This window comes from Archocentrus centrarchus, chromosome 18 (genome assembly GCF_007364275.1).
Source record: "Archocentrus centrarchus isolate MPI-CPG fArcCen1 chromosome 18, fArcCen1, whole genome shotgun sequence".
Lineage (NCBI taxonomy): Eukaryota > Metazoa > Chordata > Actinopteri > Cichliformes > Cichlidae > Archocentrus > Archocentrus centrarchus.
Genome location: NC_044363.1, coordinates 18,146,139 through 18,163,954, shown reverse-complemented (window position 1 = coordinate 18,163,954; position 17,816 = coordinate 18,146,139). Strand labels below are relative to the sequence as shown.

Genomic DNA, 17,816 nt, shown 5'->3' with positions numbered 1-17,816 from the left:
CATGGAAAACACCTCTGACAAGGAAAGATGATGCTGTGGCAGCTAAGAGGTGAACTCGGCTACAGATATATGCTTGCAGCCCAAAATAATTCCATCCAAAGTGAGACCAGCTCACTGATATGAAACGGATGCACTCTTTATCAGTAATGTAGTTTTAAAGCCATGCTCCCATTAGAAAAGCTAGTATGGAGAAGTCTGTTCATCACATTAATCAGCTTTCTTCAGTGCATCCAAGTGTTTTCCAAGATTACATGCATAACCTGGAGTCTATGTAAACAAACATCCTCCTCCCCAGATCACTCAGCTCCTAACCTGGAATAAGGCTACAAAATTTCCCTTTAAAGATTTATCTTGTACTGCTTTAGGTTAACAGTCCAACACTCAGTCCAAATGTGGGACTGTTTACGTAAACTTTTAGTCATCATTCTTACCAAATCCTCACAGATGCATCAGATTCATAACAGGAGACAATAGTTCTTTGTGAATCACACCTCGCCCCCTCTCTCTCCTGCAGAATTACATCACAGTGGAGGAGCTGCGCAGGGAGCTGCCTCCCGAGCAGGCAGAGTACTGCATCAGCCGCATGACCAGGTACGTTGGACCCGACAGCCCCACCGGCGCCCTGGACTACATCTCCTTCTCCAGTGCCCTCTACGGAGAGAGCGACTTATAAGCGCAGCTGCTTCTCTTCACCTCCTCCTCACCCCTTCTTCCCAGCTTCTCTTATTTCTCCTGTATGGAGAGAGTGGTTTTAAACCCTTCCACTGTCCCTTTAAATACTTTATCATTTCCCCCCCCTCTCAAATCTTAACTTTATTTCCCCCTCATCTTAGTCCTCCCATCCATCTTTTCATGTCCAGGAACTCTGCTGAGAGAGGGGAAGAGAAGAAGACTTTGCTCAAATCTTAGAAACTATGTTTGGGCTGCTCGGCTCCTCTCTCATATTTAAAGGAAAACCGGCGTACCAGGTATTGCACTGAACTTATGTAAGCAGCATACATAATGACATACCTGCCTTTACAAGGCTTTAAGGAGAAGGCGGCAACGAGAGAGAAAGTTATTTTTGAGCAAAGCCTTGTGGCTCTTCCCCTCTCCATCTGATGACTTTTTTTTTTTTTTTTTTTTTTTTTGGCAGAAGGGTGATCGAAGAAGAAAATGTGATTTTTAAAAAAAAAAAGCTGGTTGGTCAGTTGGCTTTGGTTGGTTGTGTATTTGTGCAGATGCATGCTATGTTGAAGTTTAGAAAACGCCGTCTTTGAGTCTCTGACTCATCCTTAATCATACACAAACCCAGTAGGAGCCTGTTCACAGTTCAGTCAGCAGAGGAACGAGGCCTGTCAGGTTGCTACTGAAAACTCTCACCACAGCACTGTGAAACCTGAATGTTAGCAAACATGCAATTTAACCTGGAGCTCTTAAAGCCTTAAGAAACTCAGGAACACACGGGGGGGGGATGAATGGGGGCGCCTAAACGTGAGCGCTGAGTAGTAACATGCAGGCAGAGGGAATGGGAGGAGAGCACTGTGGATAAATCTAAACACTGGGCGGTGACTCGGGAACGGATACAGAAAGATGAGCTGTAATGGGCAGAGAGTGTGACCCCCCCCCCTCCCCCCCTCACACACACACACCTCTCTCCTTTCTTTTTTTTTTAAGTTAATTTTTGGCTAAATGTAAAATTGCGAAGAGAAGGGGGACACAGGCAGAGAGAGAGGTGTCAAACAGCGAGAGATAACAGGGCATCAGGAAAGTTGTGGATGAAATGGGAAGAAGCAAAACTGTACGTGGAACCATCGCAGGCCTACTCACACACAGGGTTTAGGGTATCATTTGAAGAAGACAGGCCAGCCGTGGTGATCAGTGTGTTTAGGCTCCCCCCTGTGCATGATCACAGTATCTTAATTTCATCTGTGCTCCATTCTCCTCTTCCCCTCACCCCTAACTCATTCTGTCTCATCACTGATGCCACACTTTCAAACGGTCACATTTTAAAAACCTCAACTTGAAAATAAAAAAGGAAAATTATATTAAACCCACAAGTGTTTGTGTCCTTTATTACATTATGTTTACGAGTATACAAGTAATCATTCTGGGTGTGTTAATGTAAAATATCCAATATTAGATCCGTGGTCTCCTGCTGGCGTCCAGAATTTTGATCGGCCTGAAATGTTTTTATGTAGCTGTACAGTCTAAAGTGTCCGACCTGTAACCTCTGCGCTGAGGTCACGTGTCCAGTTCGTTGTCGGGGTCCCAGCAGAGGTTGGAGGGGAAGTCCAGCCCCCTCTCCACAGCGTAGCGGTGCCATCGATCCTTGTCCCCCCGATGCGTCAGATACCTGCAGCCCATCCTGAGCTCGAACTCCCGGAGGTCACACCACAGCTGGAAGTTCTGCAGGAGCGAGAGACGAGTGAGCACTACTGTTATTAAAAATAACAGTCTGGGTTACATCTACAGAGCAGAAATATTACAAATTTAATCAGAACAACTGTTCAGGTGCATCTGAGCATCCTGGTCAACGTCTATGAATTCAGTAACAGATTGAGGAAATCCTGTTGTTTCATACTACAAAATGAAATGATTCTTAAACATGGATAATAAAATATCTGACCTGCAGCCAGCTGTGTCCCAGCGCTTTCCCCACAGTGAACCGCCGTCTCACTGACACCTGCAGCAGGTTATTGATGAGGCTCACAGCTGGGGAGGAAAAGAGATGGAGAATGATTTTCTATGGGAAGGATTTACTCACTGGAGCCATCCAGTGGGAAAACAGGAGAATAACGGGAATCTTCCATTCCACTACTCACTACTGAAAATGCCAGAACATGTCAGGGGAAATAGAAAATAAAGTAGCATTGCTGATTGAATAATGCAGCTATATTTTTGATATTGTCAAAATAATTTGATACACCCCTATGAATATTATTGATTCTTAAAAGTAGTTGAAAATCCAGCCATTCATTTCCTTTAAACAGTTACTACAGTGTCTTGGAGGTAAAATCTTAAAGCAGACCTATAATACTTGTTTCCAGCTCCATATTTTTATTCTCAGACTCCATGAAAGTAGATTTGCATTATTTACAATTCAAAATAATCACTCTTTGTCTTATACTGAGCCTTGGTGCAGCTCCTCAGTTTATCCAGTGTCTGAAACAAGTACTTCCTACTGCTCTCCCATCATTAAGAGGCTGTTGAAGCATACTTTCTTTTGACTGGCTGCACCTCATAAACAGAAGGTTTGAACAGCAGGTGGGTGGGGCTTCTGTGGCACAACCAGAACTGACATGACCATATTAGGGATATCTGCTCTCAAGGACATTATACAGAGCCAAACATATTTAAAAAAAACACATTATGGAGTGTTTAGAACAGTCTGAAACCTGTAACGGTGTGTATGACACAAAATCAAGGAAAGCAGAGCAGCTCTATTTAAACTCCCATTAATGATGCATTAAATGACAGTAAATTGCAGTAAATTTGCTGACCGCAAGCTGCAAACCCAGACGACAAAGAAGTATCAAACTGTTATTTTGTGAGGATGATGCGGTGTCAGCTGGCTCCTCTTGCATTTAAAGAGTCTGATAAGTGTTCTTAAGCACGCCGATGGGAGAAGTTCTCAAAAGAACAAAAGAATCGTTCTTACCTTCCAGTGAAATGGTGGCCCACGTTTGGCGTGGGTACATGAAGGTGGCGTTGGTGATCTGCTGCCGAATGTCCTCATCTTCATTAAAGGGAAACGTGCCGCTCAGGCTGACGTACATGATGACACCAACGGACCACATGTCCAGAGAGCGGTTGTAACCGTTGCTGCTGATCACCTCGGGTGCCAAGTAGGCTGGAGTCCCCACGACGGAGCGTCTGAAAGACTTCTCCCCAATGATCCGGGCGAAGCCGAAGTCGCACAGCTTCACCTACAACACAGACACAGCTGATTAAATAAGATGCTGTTAGAGATATCAGGAACAGAAGTGCGAAATCCCACCTGAGGTAAGGGGTCTGCCGTGGCCAGCAGTACATTCTCAGGTTTCAGGTCACAGTGAGCGATATGCTTCAAGTGCAGATACCGCAAAGCCTCAAGAATCTGAAGCACATATTTGAGAATTTCACATTTTATTTTGGTATAAACACATTTAGGATAGATAACAGATGCTTATGAATACACACAAACAGTAAAGATTAGTGCACCTTTGTTAAAGGAAAAAACGTGAGACTGACGTCATCTAGACAACTCCAGAGCATTTCTGAGATCAGGATCTCGTACCTGCATGACGAGGAAGCGAGTGATGCGTTCAGGGAGTCGGCCTCTCTCACTGGACAGAATCATCTCCAGCATGTCTCCGTGCAGCTTCTCCATAACAACGAACACGTGCTCGACAGTTTCGAACATCCCCTCCAACAGCACCACACCGAGGTGGGACAGATTCTGGACACCGCGCGCATTATTAGGAAATAATCAGATCATAATTATAACGCTAAAACTCAGCCAATAATTGGGTAACACTTTTCATTAAAAATTTGCTGAGTTAATGAGGAACAAGCGAGGAAGGAGTCAGGAACAATTTGATAGTTGAGTCATTCGTTGGTACTTTGCTAATAACTCGTTAGTAACTAAGCATTATTTACAAAACAAACAAAACAAGACACCAGGCCCACACGCTCTCTTGTCTTCAAAATCACATTAATACTTTGTGGCAAGATTTTGGTCCACATTGATGTCACAGTGTCACACAGTAGCTGCACATTTAGCCTTGTTTGCTGTTCTTATCTGACAGCAGTGGCACCCGGTGAGTGGCTATTTGAGTTACTGTTGCCTTCATCAGCTCGAAGCAGTCTGCCCATTGTCCTCTGACCTCTACAGGGCTCACTGGATATTTCCTCTTCTTCGGGCCATTCTCTGTAAACCCTACAGATGGTTTTGTGGGAAAATCCCAGCAGATCAGCAGTTTCGGGAATACTCGCACCAGCCCGTCTGTCACCAACAACCACGCCACATTCAGTCACTTAAAGCACCTTTTTTTAACCATTCTGATGCTCAGTTTGAACTTCAGCAGGTCGTCTTGGCCATGCCTCCATGCATAAATGCACTGATTGCTGCCACGTGGTTGGCTGATTAGATATTTGTGTTAATGAGTGGTTGAAGAGGTCTGCTTAATAAAGCGAGTGTAAGTTCCCTCTAGGTAATTATGTTGCTTTACTTGAGAGGAGACAGAAACACAAGATAATGGCAGCGTAACCTTAAAGTAATAATGGACTGTGTAACTACTGAGTATACCAAACACCAAAACAAATTACTAATGCCGAATACTATTTTGTCAATACATCATGATTTAAATCAATTAATTATGAACTAACTGTTGCCTAATAATGATTTGCTAATATATCCCAGCTGGTTCTTCTACAATGAAGTAATGGATCAGGACTTATTAGCCAACTAATGATGAATGGCTCCTTAACCATCAGGTTGTTCCTGTTTTCTTCTTCAGCTGTTTTTTTTAAAGTAAATTTTTGATTTTTTTTGTCCCTTATTGTAAAGTGTTGCCAAAAAAACGCATCAAAACCTGCAAGATGGCCACTTCGTTTCTCAGCTGCGTCTCCTGTTGGGTGGGGAAACGCGTCTTGTCGATGACCTTGATGGCAACCGGTCGACCTGACTTCCTGTGAGTGCCTGAAAACAGAAATGATACGAGGGATTCAGCATTTGTAGTTTAGCAACACTTACTTGTCTTTTACTTCTTTGTCGACCAAAGACTGTTTAGACTTTTGAAGATGGTTCTACTGTGTATTTTCAGGTTTACTGCATAAAGACAGTTACAATCAGTCTCAGAAAATAATAGTTTCATATACACTGTGTCTTCATCAGCTAACCTCCATACACGACACCAAACTGTCCTGACCCCAGCACCTCGTCTGTACAGATCTGGTACACCGAGCTGATGTCCTAAAACACACACACACACACACACACACACACACACACATTAACACAGTGCAACGATCTCTCCTACTGTGTGTGCAATAAATTCAGGAGCAGACACACTGAAACCTTACCGTACTGCGTCTGTGTCGGTATTGATCTGTAATCAGAACAAGGACTCATTAAGAGGTTCCATTTTGTAAATGAAGATTCATACATAAATAAGGCCGTTTCCATCATTACATTATTACAATCTAAATGAATTAGTATTAATGTGGATGCATACTCCACCACCATTATTACATTCTGAGTAGTAAGTGTTTAACAGGTACCCTGGTTCTCCTCTTTATGTCCTCTGCTGCTCTCCACGGGCATCATAGCCTGACGGATGGCGCCCTCCCAGGCTGCCCCATCCTCGCCGGCTATCACGCAGTACACCAGCAACACCGTCACCAGCTCAAACGAGTGAGAGCTGCTGTCTGACAACGAGGGCACGGCGAGCTGGGTGGGGCCTCGGACCCCGAGCACCTCAGACAGTGAGATCTCCTGCAGGAGAAGGATTTAATCTTCTTCACAAGAATACATCACAGATACAAATACTGCTCACATCTTAAAGATTTTAATTAATTACTATTTAATTATTATTAATTATTAATGAATTAAAGATGAAAGTTTAAAGAGGAATACAAAGACCAGTCAAAACAGAGAACCTTTCATTCACAATAGTAACAATAGTGATCCTAGATCAGGTTCAGCTGACAAGGTGGCACGGTCGTATGGAGACTTGCTGTTGCTCTCCCTGTATGTGATTGTTGATTTAAGAAGGAAAGGCAGGTCAACATCTCCCCTTCTCCATCAATGGCCAGGTTGTTGAGAGGGTTCCCACCACTATACACCAATCTTTATCATGGGACTTAAACATTAGTCTAATTGTTAGTAAAACCCACCAGAGACTCTACTGTCTCTGGTCAGAAAATACAGGAGTCAGTCATAGAAGGTATGATCCATTTTTACAGAGCTGTCACAGAGAGAGAGTGCTTACTTTCTCCATCCTGATTTGGTACCACATCAGTCACTCCTGAGGAAATGTTTTGGAAAGGTGCGCCTTTTGTGGCTTCCTCCCTGGACACTATTTTTTCAGTTTCTTCAGATGGTAATTCTGCTTTTTTTGCTTTAGCAGTGCAGGTTTCTGTTACACCTCCACTGCTTTCTCAGTGATCCACCTCACGGCAAATTTGCTTCCTTATTTAGAGAAAAGGGGGCGAGGCAGTATGCACATCACAGGTACGAGCGTGAGCCTGTTGATTTACAGTGTTTCAGATTCACTAACATATGCACAGTGGTAAAAACAAAATTGGCCCTTTTCATGAATCCAGTGGTAATTTTCCATGTTTACTTTTTTTTTGCGCATTGTAAGAACATTTCTACACACATGGCCAGTAAGTGAGTGAGACTGAGTAGTATAGTATATAGGATACTGCTTTGTCGGTTTCTGTTTGGCTTTTAGGCCATGCAGAGATCATACCTTGTAGTACTTGGTGGTGCCTTCATTCTGGTACAGAGTGATGCTCTTCCAGTCCAAGATCCAGTAATGACGTTTCCTCTGGGTAAAGAAATTAAAAAATATGATTGCATTAAAAGCCAGTGAAAATGCACTTCTGCTACATAAATTCATGATTACAAACCTGAGCTACACATTCTTGATTTTGTTTTTTTTTCCTTTTGAGCATTTCAAGATCTGAGTGTGACGACTGTGTTTCTCACCAGAGTGTCTGTGTTGGTGTGATGGAGCAGCCATCCCTCTCTCAGGACTCCTCCACCTCTCCTCTTAGTGTGATGCACTGACTGGACGAGCCTCATCAGGGGGATGTTGCTGCTGAAACACGGACTGATGGACGGACAAAGGGCAAAAGGAAAAGGAGAACAAAACAAAGACCCATTTAGGGATGGTGGGGGGGGGGGGGGGAAACTGGTGAATTACACAGTGAATTACAGAGGTTGCCTCTAGGTGGCAGTGTGGGCCAAAAACTCAGCAACCACAAACAACGCAGATAAACTCAGAGATAAATGACAGGAGAGAGAAATTTTTTTTTTTTTTAATGTGTTTGCTCAGAAGACACGTGATTCAAATGTCTGACATCATCAGGACACCATCTGCCCCACCAGACAGCTTTTAGCTGGGATTACATCACCAGAAAAACTTGATGACCCTCTGACCTCATCGGCTCTCGCAGTTGCTCCACTTCCCCAGTCTCGGCCAGTGAGTCATCTTCGGTGAGCATGTCATCATCACAGATGTCTGTCGTACTTGTGAGCACTGACTCATTGTCCTCTGGGTCTGGTGGGCAGCTGTTATCAGCTGGTAGGGTTTCTGGAAAAGTGACACCAGCAACTAATGAACATCCACACACAATTTTATTTATTTTATTCATGATTAGAGCTATAAAATGCCAACAAATAATGAGAAGAAACAGCAAGTTAAAATCGCCCACACATGACGATATTCACTACGCAATTAAAAGTAAGACCGAAAGAGAAAAACAAATAAAATGTTGTGGATTTTTCTCAGTAATGTATGTGAAATACTGCTGAAAAGTTATCTGTCTTTTCTTTTTTTCAAATTTCAGGAAATTACATTTTCTCTGGTGGAACAATTTCAAATCTCATCAGGCTCCGATCGAGTTTCCCTGACTCATCATGCAGCTAATCATCATCCCTACTCTGGGGACTGTGATGTTTCTGAGATCCTAATTTAGAGTGAGGCCTGAATCTATCAAATGTTCCTCAGAAACAGGGTGAATCAGCTTTGACTCAGTCTGACAGCATCAGAGTGAAGTCCTTTTTCAAAGAGCCATGATCTAACACAGTTACAGGCCCAGAATACGAAATGAAAACCAGACCTCCAGGGACTGTTGCTCACCTTCTCCGTTCATGCCGCTCCTCTCTCCAGGACAGTCTCTCGGGACTAAATGCTCACAGCGCCGATGGCAGTTAAACCTGCAGTCTGAAAGAATTGATCACAGAGGAGTTGTGGGAGGCTTAAAAGCTGACAGAAAAAGAAGAGTGCTGGAGTGTGGAAAGGTACAGAATTCATGAGTCAGAATATTATAGTCAGTTTTTTTAATAATTAAAATGAACCTCACTGAGCCGTCTGAGACACATCCAGGCATTTAGGTAAAATTAGATTCAACCCAATCTGCTTACGTAAATATGTGGGATACAGAAGCTCCTTGACACAACGAGTGTTTGCTGTGTGCTCATGAGCCTCTAAGTCAAGCATTACTAATCAAAGTCAAAGCTCTGCAGGAACAGAGCATCTAAAAATGGCCACAGGATGTAAACGCACAACATTATCGGTGTGGAAAGAAGGGAACCTGCAAAGCATTTAATTTTTACAAGACCGGGTCACCCCCCCAAAAAAAATCACATTTACATATTCTTCTGTCCTGCTGTGCTCTTTATTCCTTCAGACCACATGTGTCAAGATCAAGGTCAGCAGAGTAAATCAGGCCCTCTGCAAAGACATGGAGCCAAAGGGAGAAATGAAAAAAGCAATCCCGCTACATCACGGGATGCTTCTTTGAGCCAAATTTCAAAGTGATGGAGCTGTAAAGGCAAGTTTTATATTTGTGTGCAGCCAGTTTGAGAGCATAAAGCACAGGCAGACTGCATGATCAAACACTTTTCCTTTTAAATGAAGCGTGCTACAACAACTGTTGAGTTGCCATGTTTAGGCCTATAAAACAGGTTAAAAAAAAAAAACACAGCTATTACATTTATATATCAGAGTGAGGTTTGCTTTTATGAAATGCCTCATACTGTCAGTTTCAAGCTTACTGCTAGACTAAATGTTATAAAGGCTAATAACCTTTTTGTGAACTGGTTGAGGGCTTCATGTGGACCAAACGCCTCTGACATTAAATGTGATGTGCTTTCCCATTCTGGCCCAGACTACATTTACCACCCCCTGGCACTGAGAGGTTTGCTGTGAGTTTTGCAGCAATGTCTGCCTTTTCTTAGCACTTGCACTAATTTCCTTCTACCAAAATGAAATGTGCAGCTGGCTAAAATAGCAGCTCAGCTGAGGTGTAAACCATTAATATTTACATCCTGTGATGGTGTCAAAGCAAGAGGGTCTCATTGCAGTAGATGCACGCTTCCTTTTTTTCTGATACGGCCGGTCGGTGCAGTGTGTTAGAAAGACGGTGATTCCTACATTAAAATATCTACAATGTCTGTCTGTGGCTCAGAGCATGAGCAAGAGACATTACTGATGACTTTATCAAATGTGAATTCTTGGTACTGTGGCTCATTTCAATGATTATGCAGCTGTGTTGTTTATAAGGTGGGGGGAAATGAGGCTGAAGAAGTCACTTGGATGAGTGATGAAATGTTTCTCCCACTGAAAACGCTGAGTCCAGATAAACAAGATCAACTTTCAATACATTTAAGTTTTTGATCACAATATAAACACTCTGAAGCTTGCATAGAGGACGTAAGGATACAACATACAGTCAAGTGATAAAGAAAGTTTCCACAGCACTCTATGTAGTCCTGTGAAAAACTTGCACTTGACAAGACCAAAGTGGAGATGTTTGCTCATAATGCACAGCATATCAGCACAAACACCTCATACCACCTGTCAGCACAGTGGTGGAGGGGTGATGATTTGGGCTTGTTTTGCATCCGCAGGATCTGGACACTGAGTCAACCATGAACTCCTCTGAATACCAAAGTATTCTAGATGTGAAACATGTTCATGCAACAGGACAATGATCCCAAGCACAGCAGCAAATCTACAACAGAATGACTGAAAAAGAAAAGAATCCAAGTGCTGCAATGAATCAGTCACAGTCCAGACCTCAACCTGACCGAAATGCTGTCGGGTCACAGATCCGTGCATAAATGAATGCCTGCAAACCTCAATGAACTGAAACAACTCTGTAAAGAACTCCACAATGAAGTGAGAGGCTGAAAAAGCCACACAGGAAATGATTGCTTCATGTTACTGCTGTTAAAAGTGGTTCTACAAACTGCTGAATCCTAGGATGTAGTTAGTGCTTTTCTTTTTCACAGGACTGCACATGTACACTCACTCACATGCACTGTTAGCACACTTTGTTGAAGAAGAAAAGAATCCCTTCCACCCTCACCTGAGCACTGCAGCCCCTGTCTGAAGAGGCCTTTGAGCAGCCGGTGGCAGTACTGGCAGACGGTGGGTTTGGTGTAGCTGTGGATGTGGAAGGTGTGAGGGACCTGAGCTCTGCTCCAGTCACCATACCCCACTCCCAGCCACACTGGAGGCTCGCCCCAGGAAGGAGGCCTGGATGTGGGCTTGGACATGCTGATCTGGTGAAGGATTTAAAGGGAAGGACATCGATGGGACACATCTTTAAATAACCAAAAAACAAATCCAGGGTTGCAAACATACTTCTGCACTCTGTCTGACTAAAAACGTTAGCTCATCAGGTAAAATTCCAGTTACAGTAGCCCCTTACCTCTTCTAGACTGCCACCTGCCTGATTGGACAGCGAGTGTGTGCGAGGTCGTCGGGGTGGAAACAGGGAAAAGCTGGTGCTAACCTGGCGCCGTGCTCGACTACAGTTATTGGGCAACAGCAAAGCACAACGTTTATGGAAGTCTAACCCACAACCTGCAAAGAGACAAAGTTTTTCTTTAACATTCGACACCCTCTAACAGCACTCAGGTATCAGTGAAGAAAATATACTGCTGAGCTACATCATCGTGAGGTGTGAAAGCGCCTTTACCGTCACATTTTAAACCCTGTCGAACGAGCCCCCACAGCATCTCTCCACAGTGGTGACAGAAAGTGGGGGTCCGGTATGACTGCACCACCAGGGAGTGTGGACGCATCGCCATCTGTGTCACGGAGGCTGATCCTGAATTGCAGACAGTATTTATTACACCAATAGATATGTGATATAAAAGAGGCTCATTTCCAACTCCATGCACTTAGTGTTAGACTCTGCTAGAGTAGCTTTGCATGATTCACAGTGGAAAATAATCTTTATCTATCTTATACTGGTCCTTAGTGCAGGCCCTCGACTCATCTACTGTCTGAAGCAAGCTGTTTTAACCCCCGTCACCTGCCCGTTAAGCACACTTTCTTCTGATCGGCCTTGTGAAAATAAGTTTGGACAGTAGGAGGGCTGGGCTTTCGCACTTCGTTATTTAAAACTTTGGCCATGTTTTTTAAAAATATCTGTGGGCCTTTCTGCCTTCAGCGCCGCACCTGTGAGCTACACCGGCACCCAAAGCTTTGGCCTTGTTTAATATGAACATCCATCACTCTAACTCTATATACATGAGAGAAAATAAGGAATAATCAGCCCAGTTTGAAGAGGAACAGATCACACATTAAGCAGCTCAATCCCATTAATTAATTATTTCCTATTTGCTATATGTTAAAATAAAAATGGCATTATGGGATGTGAAATGGGCTTGTACAGACACCCTCTAACAGGAATGAAGAGTAGCTGTTTCCCTGATGTATCCATCAATCAAAACAATCACACTTTTGAATGTGATTTCTTGATATTTATGGATTTTTTTCTGCAGCAGACTTGTAGTTTTGGGACAATCTCTGAGCCAGAGGCTTAAGTAAGAAAGTTCACCTCATACACAAGCTTTACTTTGGGGTTTAGCAGCTTTGTGATGGTTGTAAGTATAAAGGGAAGGGACCAGCTGATTTTAATATACATTTACATTTTATAAAGCACCTTTTTATAAAGCTGCTTGAAAGAGCACCTGGTCTTTGCTTTGTAAAATTATTTATTTTGAAGAGGTTCCCTTCAAACACCTGGAATTTGAAGATAAGCAGCATTTCGGATTAAAATACACATCATGCATGACTGAACAACAAATCATCCAAACAAATAAGGTCCACGCATTTCAAAGCTCAGCCTCTAACCTGCAATGATGACCTCGATGAGGTCGCCATCCTGCAGCTCGTCGCAGTCGGTCAGCCGCTGCAGCAACTGCTCGGAGGCGGGCTGATGTCTGAACAGCAGAATCTTCTCCCCAACGCCCACCACGCTGCAATCTGGAGCCTGAACCCACACACATACACACAAACAAACAAAACCCACAGTCTCAGGTTGACTCGTCACTGAAGTTTTAAAAAAAACCCCAAAGGGTTCCAGTAATTGTGATGATTTGCCTTATCACTAAATAAGCAAGTGATAAGCAATGTGCACAAAAAAGGCAATTTTACCACAAAGGCAGTAATTAAAACGTTTAACCTCAGATAATCTGGGTTTGAAAAACTGGACACAGCAAATAGAAAACCTGCAATCTGTCAGTCGCAATTTTCCCTTTTCGTATCTGCACGGCGGTAAACAACAAAACCACATTAACGTAAGCAGCACAGATGAGGAACGGCTCTGAAGAAACTATAAGCGATGCACCACAGGTAAACTGTGATTCCACCGTGTACAGTTGTAGAAATAAATAATCTGCATATTTATGTCGCTGAACTGAGACAGAGGAAGAGAGAAGGCAGGAAAATTAGTGAAAACAAGTGATTTTCTAAATGAATCATTTTTGCAGAGATGATATGATCACTTGCCTCAAAGGTGCATTCGCTACTAGCCACTTCATTAGGTACACCCATTCAACCGTTTGGTAACTCAGATATCTCATTAGCCAATCACAGGCCAGCAGCTCAGTACATTTAGGCATGTACGCATGGTCAAGACAGCCTGTTGAAGTACAAACTGAGCATCAGAATGCAGAAGAAAGGTGATTTAAGTGACTTTAAACATGGCATGAATGTTGGAGTCGGATGGGAAAATCCCAGCAGATCAGCAGTTTCTGAAATATTCAGACCAGCCCATCTGACTCCAAACTTATTTGTGAGGGGCTGGAGCAACATAAGACCACACTGGAAACCAATCCTGCCAACTGAGAACAGGAAACTCACCAAAACTGGTGAACAAAAGATTGGAAAAACGTTACTTCGTCTGATTAGTCCCAATTTCTGCTGCAACATTCAAATGGTAGAGCCAGAATTTGACACACACAACATGAAAGCATATATCCATCCTGCCTTATTTTCTTGGCACACTTTGGGCCCCTTAGTACCTACATGAGCATCATTTAACCACCACAGCCCACCTGAGTATTGTTGCTGACCACGTCCATCCCTTTATGACCGCAGTGTACCCATCTTCTGATGGCTGCTTCCAGCAGGATAACACACCATGTCACAAAGCTCAGCTCATCTCAAACTGGTTTCTTGAACATGACAATGAGTTCACTGAACTCAGATGGCCTCCACAGTCAGCAGATCTCAGTCCAATAGAGCACCTTTGGGATGCGGTGGAACGGGAGATTCACATCATGGACGTGCAGCAAGAAATGAGCGGTAACTGTGTGATGCTGTCGTGTTAATATGGACCAAAGTCTCGGAGGAATGTTTCCAGTACATTGCTGAATCTGTGCCATGAAGACTTTAAGCAGCTCTGAAGGCAAAAGTGGTCCAACACAGCACTAGCAGGGTGTACCTAATAAAGTGGCTCGTGATTGTATTCAGAAGGTACTTTTAGCTGCTCTCTCATTTCCCAAGGGGTCGCCACAGCGGATGGATCCGCCGTTTGATTTGGCACAGATTTTTATGCCCTTCCTGATGCAACTCTCACATTTATCCGGGCTCGGAACAGTAGGAGTCCACCGTCTTCTCTTAGACTGAGCAAAATTAACATTCCTAACAGCAGTACTCAGTACTTAAAGGATGGTTCTCCAACAGGGACTGTGACTAACAGCACATCCTCAAAACATTGCATCATTACAAGGACCATTTACACTAATAAAACAACCACATGTATTTCTCTATAGCAGCTCTAGCATTAAATCTGTCATGCAATCATTCAATTCTCTCCAGGTGCAACAAACATTCCTGCTGCTGCACAGCTTGGCTTATTAGCCAACCAGCTGAGGAGCAGTTTGAGTCAGTCGGCATCACCAAACCAGCCCAAACCCCCTAAAATCGAGTTAGGGTTAAGATATTCTTTGGAAGCTTTTCTTCCAAATCTATTCCAGTAAACTGTATAATTTACTTTAAAAGAAAAGCTGTATATTTTTAAATGATGAATGAAAGGATTCTCAGCTACTCAATGAGATCACTAACACACATTTATAGATTTATACTATAGCAAATGTATAGAATCAAATATACACAGTGGATAGTTGGAGAGGGTGATTCCCGAGAAGCAATAGTTCTGTTTTCAAACTGTAAACTCAGCTGCTTTACGTGACCCTAAAGGTAAAAAAAAAAATACCTGTTAGGTTCCTGTGTTGGAAATGAGGGTGTTTCACCATTAGTGACATACTCAATATAATGAATACACAACGTGCACAAGTCTTACACACACGGAAACACACTACTCCGGTTGTGCTGACCTACTGCTTGGAAACTCAAGATAAAAACTGTAAAGTTGCGCCGCATGCATGTGTGCGTGTTGGAGTGTGAACCAGAGAGAAGAAGCTGTGGTCGGAAAGTTTTCTGCGCTCGTGGTGACCACAGGCCCTGTAAACGAGGCAGTACAAAGACCAGACCAGCCCCTGCAACACCTGCAATTCACAACCTTCCTTGTTTAACCTCAACTACAATGCTGCTGCACCATCTGTGTGCTGGCTCTAGTTTTAGATTTTATTCAATACACAAGTTCTCTCATTACTGGAAGAAAAGCTGTGAAAGCTGGAGAGATTATACCTTTTTAATTGTTATTCACAAATGATCCAAACTCTGAGTTATATTATAAAGTAGGTATGACACAACCAATTGTCATACCTACTTTATAATATGAAATGTTGGTTAGATCACATGTTAGCAAACTGCATACAGCAGAAAACCACCAAATTCTTCAGTCAAAAAAAAAAAAAAAAACACACTTCATGCATAAAACCTACACAATCTTCCTATCATAAATGCAGTGACCTTTCAAAATCCACTTCCTGACAGCTCAGAGAGGCCCAAAGAGCCTTGAAACATCATCATAATATTTTCCAAGTGGGACTGTGCTATGGGTGAGGGTATGTTTACAGTCACAGCTGTGACAGCTCAGTGTTTGCTGAGTGTTTCATACTAATTATGTTGGCATGAAGCACTTCTGGGTTTTTGCAGAGTTTTTTTTTTTTTCCTGCAGCTGTGGGATGTGAACAAGCCACATTAGTTTCAACCACTAATGATTGGCACTTAAAAAAAAAAAAAAAAAATCAAACAAACTTGACTTTAAACTGCACACCTGCCAGACAAAAAGAGTTGAAGAGCACAGTGAAAAAAGCTGCTCTCTTTGAAGCGCTCTATGCAGATTAAAACAAACACCAACTGCACCTGAAGGGGAAAAAAAATCACTCAGCTGAGGATGATGAGAATACTTGTCTAGGATGGGTCCAGCTACAAAACCAAAACAACAGAACAGAATAACCACAGTACCCACAATGCAATTTATATGTCCTTTATGAGACCCTTCCTGCTTCCTAAATGGTAACTTCAAGCCACACATCTGCAGTTTGTTATGCAGACTTTTGGTTTAGCATGGCGCTAAACTTGTTTAAAGGGGACCCCATTACACCCAGCTCTATATTTTTATAGTTCTGCTTATACTGGCCCTTGTTTGTAGCCCCTTACTTTCTCCTTTGCCCTCAAACAAGCAGGTTTAGCTCCTCTCCCCACCTTCAGTTTAAGCAACTTTTCCTCCAATTGGCTGCCCCTCAGAAACAAGTTTGAATCGCTGGTGGGCGGGGCACATCTGCTCACTCCCACAGTCCTGTTCTTCAGAAGTCCACTTTTAAGCATAACCCCTCTCTTCAGCATCAACAGATCCAAGAGCAGGAGAAACTATGTGCACCCACCACTGTGCCAGTGTATGTGTGTATAATAAAAAACATCCAAAGTTGCACTTTAAAATCAGTGCGGTGACTCTGTAAGACCCCCGACTGATGAGGAACTTTCCTCATCAGATGCACACCACCTCCGCAACCTCGTTTCGTAGTACTGTTGAACTAAGAAACGAGGGCACCCCGTGTGATTACCTTGCGCTCTATGACCTCAGCAGCCAACCTCCGGGCATGACGGTAGCTCAGGTTGCCAGCCGAGACTCGAACCACCTCCCTGAACAGTCCCAGCTGGAACTGGACCAGAACCGGTGTTGTGAGACTATTGCAACTTGAGGGAGTCAGTGCAGACATGGAGAGAAAGCCTGCAGGAAGCGTGGATACAGTTACAGAAAACATATAATGTGGGATTGGAGAAAGAAAAAAACTGAGAAAAGCTGCTGAGGTTCAAAGTGGATCTCAAAAACAAAGCACACTGCAAACACACTTACAGCTCGTTTGAAATAGTTCCTGTTTAAGTTTCAGGCGCCTAAAAATTAGCCCAACATCTCGGTGTGAGATCTTAATCTCATCATTGCCCAGAATAGCAGCGACAATTCAAGCAGCGAATACTCTTTGCCTTAAAAGACATCTGATGTAAACACCTTTTAGCTGATGTTAAACATTGATATAATAGGACATAATTTACTATACAATATAGTTTTTAATCAGAAAATGAAACAACCCAATGAACATCAACCTTACTTTCTAATCCGGGTCCAGTCTTTGACTTTGATCGAAGGATTGCGTCTCAGCGGTCCAACAGCTGATCAGTCTATCATTGTGCTGCCGAGTCTCATCATGAGCTCTGGTGGGTTTGATTTCCTTTTTGTGGGGCTCGTCTGTCTGAGACAGGAAGTAACAGAGAGGCACTCACCTCTGTGACGGCTGCGACAGCACAGCGTACGGTTAACACCCCACACCCAGGCTGTTAAAAGCAAAACACACACGTACTTTGAAATGGTCAAAAGCGTCTATTCCCCACGCGTAGTTTTTTTTTTTTTTTTTT

General features: G+C 43.1%; 2 protein-coding genes across 2 annotated transcripts in view; one reads left to right on the top strand and one right to left on the bottom strand.

Annotated features, from left to right (window-relative positions):
- actn3b (actinin alpha 3b) overlaps positions 1 to 1,147 on the top strand; it is a 36,309-nt gene extending 35,162 nt beyond the window's left edge. Inside the window, exon 21 of the mRNA XM_030753416.1 lies at positions 515 to 1,147. Coding sequence (XP_030609276.1) covers positions 515 to 673 — 159 coding nt within the window. The 3' untranslated portion in view covers positions 674 to 1,147. The remainder of the gene's footprint in view (positions 1 to 514) is intronic.
- An 895-nt stretch (positions 1,148 to 2,042) lies between these two features.
- prkd4 (protein kinase D4) lies at positions 2,043 to 17,657 on the bottom strand. Its single transcript, XM_030753426.1, has 19 exons — positions 17,513 to 17,657; positions 16,967 to 17,133; positions 12,843 to 12,981; positions 11,680 to 11,811; positions 11,410 to 11,564; positions 11,065 to 11,260; positions 8,832 to 8,915; positions 8,129 to 8,282; positions 7,676 to 7,799; positions 7,437 to 7,514; positions 6,244 to 6,457; positions 6,046 to 6,071; positions 5,863 to 5,935; positions 5,556 to 5,662; positions 4,259 to 4,420; positions 3,980 to 4,078; positions 3,641 to 3,908; positions 2,609 to 2,694; positions 2,043 to 2,388 (listed from the first exon to the last, which is right to left on the bottom strand). Exons 2-19 carry the CDS (start codon positions 17,120 to 17,122, stop codon positions 2,224 to 2,226), a joined length of 2,418 nt encoding a protein of 805 aa, XP_030609286.1. The 5' UTR covers positions 17,123 to 17,133; positions 17,513 to 17,657; the 3' UTR covers positions 2,043 to 2,223.
- Positions 17,658 to 17,816: the final 159 nt, after the last annotated feature.

Excerpts from the sequence above, each read along its gene's own strand:
- prkd4 (XM_030753426.1), bottom strand. The coding sequence starts at position 17,122 with ATGTCTGCACTGACTCCCTCAAGTTGCAATAGTCTCACAACACCGGTT. Across the intron at positions 11,812-12,842 it reads CATCGAGGTCATCATTGCAG|GATCAGCCTCCGTGACACAG; the intron begins GTTAGAGGCTGA and ends TCTGCAATTCAG. Across the intron at positions 5,936-6,045 it reads ACCGACACAGACGCAGTACG|GACATCAGCTCGGTGTACCA; the intron begins GTAAGGTTTCAG and ends TGTGTGTTTTAG.